The 8711-nt window shown below is 26.1% G+C and overlaps 1 protein-coding gene across 1 annotated transcript; it reads right to left on the reverse strand.

Annotated features, from left to right (window-relative positions):
- Nucleotides 1–242: 242 nt before the first annotated feature.
- On the reverse strand, nucleotides 243–8499 carry LOC101489683 (uncharacterized). The gene is made up of 4 exons (XM_004489101.4): nucleotides 8340–8499; nucleotides 7331–7779; nucleotides 1863–2469; nucleotides 243–923 (listed from the first exon to the last, which is right to left on the reverse strand). The coding sequence occupies exons 1-4, from the start codon at nucleotides 8424–8426 to the stop codon at nucleotides 471–473; spliced, it is 1596 nt and encodes a 531-aa protein (XP_004489158.1). The 5' UTR covers nucleotides 8427–8499; the 3' UTR covers nucleotides 243–470.
- Nucleotides 8500–8711: the final 212 nt, after the last annotated feature.

The following is an 8711-nucleotide window of genomic DNA, read 5'->3' on the forward strand; positions in this document are numbered from 1 at the left end:
ATCATTCATGATATTTTAGAATGTGATTTTATTTTATATTAAATTTTTCAATCTTCTAGTTTAATATAATTTTAGTTTGCAATTTGTTAAAAATAGTATTTCATAGAGATATGAGTATAAGTTTGTGTAAAATATTTATTTTTCGTGTTATAGCTTATTATCATTAGTTTTTTATCTAAATACTAATAAATTTTCATGTAAAATAATATCATTATTGCTTTTAGATATAAAGAGGGTCAAAATTCAAAAAAGAAGATTACATAAAAGTCTCATGTTGCAAATGTTTATTCCTCCAAAGCTAGAATAAAGTGACATATAGTAGCCCAAACTATAGCTCAATAAGATTTTTTTTCCCAACATAAGTTCTTCTCCTTATTGACTTACTTTTATTTATATTTGAGATCCACAGTTCCTCTCTTTATTGACTTACTTTTGTTTATATTTGAGATCAAAAGAAATACATAAATTCTTCAAACACAAAAGGCAAAGAGCGAGGTTCCACTTGTAAAGTTAGAATAAAATCCCAAAGAAACGTTATATCCATGGCCAACATACATGCAACCATTGCTAATAGACATGCCACCATAGACACTAGCTCCAGTCTCATAGGACCATAAAATTCCTCCATTTCTAGCATTGATTGCATATACATTTCCAACTTTATTTGTTGATCCAGCAAAAACAACTTCATTTGCAACACTAACAGGGCCATTAGAAGAACTATTGCTAGGATTAGCTATGGACCATATTATTTTTCCATTCTTGGCATCCATTGCTACCCAACCTCCAAAGGTTGTACTCATATTTGATGGTGCAAGATTGAAATTTTTGGCTTCTGAATTTGCTATATTGGTATAAATTTTTTTTTCATCGGTTGATGCACCCCATGTTCCACCACCCACAGTTCCACCAGGTCCAACTTCCTACGAAGTTTTGAGTTCATAATGAAATTAGCTAAGACATTAAAGGTCATGTTTCATTAAAGAATTAAATAAGCTTTTAATTTTTATAAATTTCAAAAAGAAAAAGAAAACAGTTTAGTCCCTTAAAAAATCTATAAAAAAAATAAGTTTTTTTTGTTAGTTTATAAAAAATAATAAATGATTATATATCTTAAAGGCATAATTGTTCATGCGGTCCTTAACTTAATTTCAGGTAACACTTTCGTTTCTTTATTTTCTTTTTCTCGATTTAGTCTTTTATTTAATTTTAAGTAACAATTTGACCCTTTATATCTTAAAATGTCAGCAATGTCATCATTTCTTTAAAAAACTTAGAAAATTCATCAAAATCTTCAAACAAAACCCATAAAAAATATCAATTTCAAGAAAATTCATATATTTATCAAATGCATAATTCAAATATTCAAATAAACTCATATTTTCATCTCCAACAACATCAAATTCGTCAAATAAAGAATAAAAATATGAGTTTATTTGAAGATTTGAATTATGAATTTGATGAAATTTGCATTATACTAAAGATAATAATTATTTTTATGAGTTTTGTTTGAAATTTGTATGAATTTTTTGAAGTTTTGTAAAAAAATGAAAACATTGTTTATATTTTAAGATATAAAAGTTCAAATTGTTATTTAAAATTAAATAAAAGACGAAATAAAATAAAAAATAAAGATAAAAGACAAAAGTGTTATCTGAAATTAAGTTAAGAAACCGTGTGAACAATTATATCTATCTTAAATAAATTTTAAATAACAATTATAATAATTTAATAAAATATTTTTGTTAATGATAGAAATAATATCATCATATACTCTTATAAAAACGAACGAAGATAATATAAGTCGTAAATTTTTTTAATGAACAAAATATATATATTGTACTATAAATTATACATATTACCATAAACCATAGAAGGTTGCCAGTGTCACGATTCAATGCCCATGCATAGCCACTTTTTTGGACAGCAACAACCATATCTTTCTTAGTACCATTTACACATGTAGTTAACATCATTGGTGCCTCTCCAAAATCAGCATCTGGTGTTGGACCTTGAGGTGGACAATTAGGATTTGAAGCATTTAAGGAACATGCAACAAACCATACATCATATCCTCCTAATTGGCGATACCATTTGATATTACCATAATCCAAATCAAGGGCTAAGATTGAATTGGAGTGGTTTTCTTGTTCAACACATTTGTCTTGTTTAATAGGAGTAGTTTCATTATTTTGTCTTTCTTGACATTGAAGTATGTTTAATGGGGCAGAATATAAATTTCCAGTGGCAATATAGATATGATTTCTATAAACATCAATGGAAGGACTACTTCCCCAAATAGCAGCTCCTGCATATTCTCCTTTCTTTCCATTGTTATTTGGCAACATATAGGTCTTCCATAAGATCACACCACTTTTGGCATCAAGTTTTATGAAGCTTCCACGAAATATGCAACATTGTTCAATGGTTGCTCCTTCTTCTAGTGAAGATGTTCCTACATAGTAACCCCTATATTTAAACAGAAGTTAAATAAATTTTTAGTTTTTATAAAATTTTAAAATGTAGATTTTAGTTTTTGCAAAAAAATTCACATATATAATTCTTAAAAAATTATCTTACAAGCATTCTTCGTCTTTGTTAAAATGTTAAAATATATTTTTTAATGATATCTTTTACACATGTTTATATAATTATAAAAAATTACTCCACAAAAAGTGATGTCATAATTTATTTATTAAAGTACATACACTTGAGGTAAAAGGGTCATAAAGAGTGATATTGAAAGTTAATTGAAATTATTAAATTTAGAGTTTACAAAGTAGTCCAATTGTGCATGGTTGGGGAAGAATTTATATTCATGGACCAATGTCAAATTAAGCAATTACGTTATATGTTAGAATTGGAATGTCGTTATTATCAAACTGGAAAAATAAAATAGAAGAAGGACTTATATGTTAAATTGGTTAAGAATGTGAGTTGTTATAAGTTTATCTTACTTTGTAAACATTTGTGTAAATGTTTGAAAACAATTTTTTATTTTAAAAACTTATAATTGTTACAATTATAAGTTATTTTAAACTTATTTACATAGTCAATGTTAGCTTAAATAAATAGCTTAGATATATAAGTTGTTTAAATTTATATATAATACTCAATATTGTTATTGTTGTGGAATGTAAGGGACACGAGAGTAATTAAAGACTAAATGTTCTAAAATTATAAAAGATTTTGATATTACATTTTCATTTAAAACTTTAATACACTAGGTATATAAGTTTCTTCTATAATATATCCAATATTTAACTTGGTTATAATTGATGATTTAACCACTCAAACTTCAACCCAACAATTATCGCTACACATCATTATATTTGTCTTTCTTCAAATTGTATTCAATGGTTTAGAAATTAGTGATTCATTTAGTTAGATAACATTTCTTTAGAGAAGACTAAAGAGGAGTGAAGAAAATTATCTTGGTGAAATGAGGTGTGGTGTAAAGGCCAAAGAGGGGAATATGGCTTGGGAGTTAAAACATATAAAGTTTAAATGTATTTTTAATCGTTTTATTTATAAAAAATATATATTTTTAGTCTCGTTATTTCTAAAACTAGTTTTTATGATTCCCTATTAACTAATTATCGAAATTGTTTTGTCTCCACTATTTTTATAAAGTGATATTCTCATTAATGACGTGACACTTAGATTGTTTTTGTGATTTAGATAAAATAATTTTCATATTATTATTGTTGCAATTAATTGATTTAAATATTTTTTTTATCCCTGTAAATATAACAGTTTTTAATTTTAGTCTATGTAAATTTTTTTTATTTTAATTTCATCCCTGTAATATTAGATAAATTTATTTTTGGTCTTTAACGTCAAGTGAACGTTACAAAAAAACGTTAATTGACAGAAGAAAACGTAGACTAAACGTTTAAATATGTTTTTGATTCCTGTAAATATAACTTTAGTACCTGAAAAATATTTGTTTGAATTTCATGCTTATAATATCCAAAAACTTTATTTTTTGTCTTTAACGTCAAATGGATGTTACAAAAAACGTGAGCCGACAAATAGAGGAAAACATGAAATGCAAATTTAAATAATTATTCAAAACCAATATAACCGAAACAATATTTAAATATCAAATAAAAATAATTTATATACTTATTTCTAATCAAACAAGTATACAAACTCCAATGGGAATACAAATTTAAATAATTATTCTAAATAAATTTAACCGAAACAATATTTAAATAACAAATAAAGATAATTTGTATACTTATTATTTATTATATTTATATAATAAAATATTAAAAATAAAACTAATCAAATGTTAAATATTTTAATATTTTAAATTATTGTTGGATAACATAAATTAATTTTAAATATTTGAAATTTTATTTTTAATTTTAATTTTAAATGTTTTAATTTATAAATAAAATAAAATGAACATATTTTAATATTTTAATAAAATAAATTTATTTTTAATATTTAATATATAAATAAAATTTATATCAGTATTTTTAAAATTTTAAATTATTAAAAAAAGTTAAATAAAATAAATAAATTTAAATATTTTAATATTTTAATATATAAGCAAAATAAAACAAATTGATTTTTTAATATTTTTTTATACAAATAAAATTAATTACCACAATAATGACTTAAAAAATATTTTATCCAACTCACAAATCTCATCTAAGCATCATGTTATAAATCAGAGTGTTGTTGAGACAAAATCCCGAATTAATATTTTTCAGAATCAAACATTCAATTAGAATTGTTAATTACGATTATGATCATATTATCTATTAACTTGTGTTTTTGAGTCATTTATTTAAAAATAGAAAATCAAACACAATCATGCATATTAGTCATATGGTATTTTTCAAAGAAATCAAGAAAGATTTCATCATCATTTCCGGTTTTATATCATTCACACATCAAGAAAAGAACACACTTTTGAGAAGAATTTCTCAAAAGAATGTCAAACCGTATTGTTGACAAATTGATTGGAGAACAATCTAGTTGTTTTATTAAAAACAAGAGATAAAGTGGGTCATTTTGGGAAATCCAAATACATGTTCATAATTGAAAATTAGCACATGGGCTGTCCAAACTCAATGAGCATTAAAAAGAGACAAAAATTGAAGGCCCACATGCATAAACACACTTCTAAATTTTATCTCCATATTGATGAACAGAAAAAAGAACAATAGTATACAAGTACTCTTCAATGTCACTTTTACTACATTAGTTAGTCATGTATATGACTTTACATGGTCCTTTGACAGCTCACACTCACTACCACTCATGTTACCTTTAAGCCAATGTCTAACGTACTGGGTTGATAAAGAAACATAATTTCATAATGCTTAACAAAGCAAGGCTGACACCTCACATTAAAGACCAACAACTATATTTAGTTTTAAATGAATATTCAATCCTCTCATTCTCTATAAAAAAAAAAAGATCAATCAAAAGCTTCACCTCCTCTATGTTCATCAACCTCTTGATTTTGAAGGTAAAAAGAAATCAAATCATGTTTTTAAAGTCACCAAAGCTCTAATATGGACTTAAGCAAGCTCATAGAGGTTTGAATGAAAAGGTTGAGTACTTTCTTGATGAAAAATGATTTTTCTAGAGAAAAGATTGATACTACACTTTTTAGAAATATTATTAAATTTGATTTATGAATAATTCAAGTATATATTGATGATATTATCTTTGGTTCAACAAATGAAAAAATGTGTGAAGATTTTTCGAATCTCATACAAAATGAATTGAAATCAGCATGATGAGATAATTAAGAATTTTTCTTCACTTACAAATCAAACAATATTAAAATGAAATTTTTATTTGTCAAGAGAAATATATCAAAGATCGTCTCAAAACATAGAAAATGGATGAAGCTAAATTAATGGCAACTCCCATGCATCAATCTTCAAATTTGGACAAAGATGAAAAAGAAAAAACTATTTCATCTTGGCATTTAAAAAAAAATGATATTGGATGCTAAAATTGAGAGGTTTTTTTTTTTTACCAAAAAACTTTGATTATTATCATGTTTATCAAATCAAAATCAAAATTCAAAATCTAATTAACATGTTTTGTCATCCTAAAAAACTGAGAGATTGCTGAAGCAAAATTCCTAATTAATATTTTGAAGATAATCAAATATTTAATTAAATTTGTTAATTATAATTCTGATCATATTATCTATTAACTTGTGTTTTTGAATGATTTATTTAAAGATAGGAAATCAAACACAACACATGCATATTAGTCACATGGTCTTTTTCAAAGAAATTAAGAAAATTTTCATCATCATTCCTGGCATTATATCATGCACACATTAAGACAAGTACACACTTTTGAGAAGAATAAAATAAATTGGAAGAATCCTCAAAGTAAAGTCAAGTCAAATTGATGACAAAATGATAGCAGAATAATCTGGCTGTCTTATTAAAAACAAGAGACAAAGTGGATCGTTTTGGAAAATCCAAATGCATGTTCATAATAGAAAATTCGCACACGAGCTATCCAAACATAATGTGCATTAAAAAGAGACAAAGATTGAAGGTCCATGTGCATAAACACACTTCCAGATTGATGAATTGGAAACAAGGACAAAAGTACACAAATACACTCCAAATGTCACTATTATTGCATCCATAGGGCATGCTTTTAATTTTACACGGTCCAAATAATCCTTTGACAACTCACATTCACTATCACTCATGTTACCTGCATCACTAGGGCATGCTTCTAATTTTATATGGTCCCAATGATCCTTTGACAACTCACGTTCACTATCACTCATGTTACCTTCAAATCAAGGTAGAACGTTCTAGACAATTACTACAAACAAGAGAAAATTTGAAGAAAGCAAGATTGACACTTGACATTAATGGCCAACAACTATATTAAGTTTTAAATGAATATTCAAACCTCTCATCCTCTATAAAAAGGAGATCAATCAGAAGACAAATGCAATAGTTTCCAAAACAACTAATCTACACTTGATCATTAAGCTCAAGTTGCAAAGCTCTTCTCTCAAGAAAAACTAAGTTTTTTCACTATATTTGTGGATCATCTTATTATGTTCTTGCTATTAGTCACTCTCAAACAAGAACTGAGAAGTTTTTAGATTTCAAATACTTTTATGATACACATTATTTTGTAACTCAAGTCTATTTCTTAAGTTAGATTGAATGTGTTATAATTTTTTTTTTTTATATTTAAAAGGTGTTTGTAAAATTTTTTTCTAAACTAAAAGGTGACTAAAAAGTAAAAAAAAAAGGAAAAATTTGAAAATTAAAATTCAGAAAGAAGACCAAGAGCAAGAGGGTGTAAATGAACTTACCCATTGTAATAAGTTCCAGACATAGTAACAACAGCTGCAGGATGATTATCCAAATGGGCCAACCACACAAGCTCACCAGTTGTTCTTTTAAGCCCAATAACAACAGCAGGCCCATAAATTCCAATTATCAATAAATCTCCAGCCACAGTTGGAGTTGCTCTTGCCACCGTCCAATTTGCATTAATAATATACCCAGTTGCATTTAAGCCTGTTAATTTCTTTAAGTTTTGCTTCCAAATAAGTGACCCATCAATTTGTTTAATTGCATAAATGTTACCATTCCAACTTGGAAAATAAAGTGTTCCATTATAAATTGCTGGTGTTGCTGTAATATCTTTGCCTGCATTGAATTTCCATTTTAATCTTAGGTTTGGTGCTGTTTTGGGGCTTATCTTATACTCTTTCTTGGCATATCTTCTATTGAACAAATCTCCACCATGGTTTAGCCACTAATTAACAAGAAATATTGACAAAAAATAAGATTAGTTATTCAAGAAGACAAACACTAAGGATTATCATAATGATAAACCTTATTACAAATACGGTAAAGATAGAATATAAATGACTTATCTAATAAAAATACTTACAGAAATTATACTTTAAGTGTAAATCAGGTATTTATGCGCACAACTGTGCATATTAATCCTATGAACTTTGTAGGACTCAAATGCACTACAAACTCTCCTTATAAGAACTTTAACGCTGTTGTATGTCCAAACTCGAGTTCAAACTTAAGACATTGATTAAGTTAGAACTTAAAAGTGAACTAAAAATCTAATCTATTTGGTATAATTACATATCTATTAAAAGACAGTAAATTTTACATTACCACGTTATTCGTTTTTAATTGTTGTATAAGATTGTTTACTACATCTCAAAGAAATAAAAATAAATAATTAAATACATTATTGACAAAACAATAACCATTTGAACTTTGAAAAAGATAAATAAAATAAAAAAAATTAATACAAAGTTGCAGATATAAAGAAACAGAGGAAGTATATCTTACATCTGATTCTGAGCTTGCAACAAAAGCTACTATCACATGAACACAAAGAAAAAGTAAACGAAGAACAATATCTATTTTCCTTGACATTGAATTGAATATGAAGAGGGTGAGGCAGTTAGCAAGATGTTTAGGAAATTGATTTCAAATTAAGTAACTTGTAATATATTATATACTATAGCCAAGAAAATGGTGCTTAAGTATAGGTGAAATGATGTCACTTGGATCTCAGAAACTTTTGACTTAATAGATTTTTTATTTTTGATAAGTGAGAAAGAAAATTTGAACTCATTATAAAATAACTTGACATTATCCAAACATTGATATGTTCTTTTAATAATAATTCTGTTTTTCTGACCAAAATATTTTTTGATT

The sequence above is a fragment of the Cicer arietinum genome, chromosome 3, assembly GCF_000331145.2.
Source record: "Cicer arietinum cultivar CDC Frontier isolate Library 1 chromosome 3, Cicar.CDCFrontier_v2.0, whole genome shotgun sequence".
Classification (NCBI taxonomy): Eukaryota; Viridiplantae; Streptophyta; class Magnoliopsida; order Fabales; family Fabaceae; genus Cicer; species Cicer arietinum.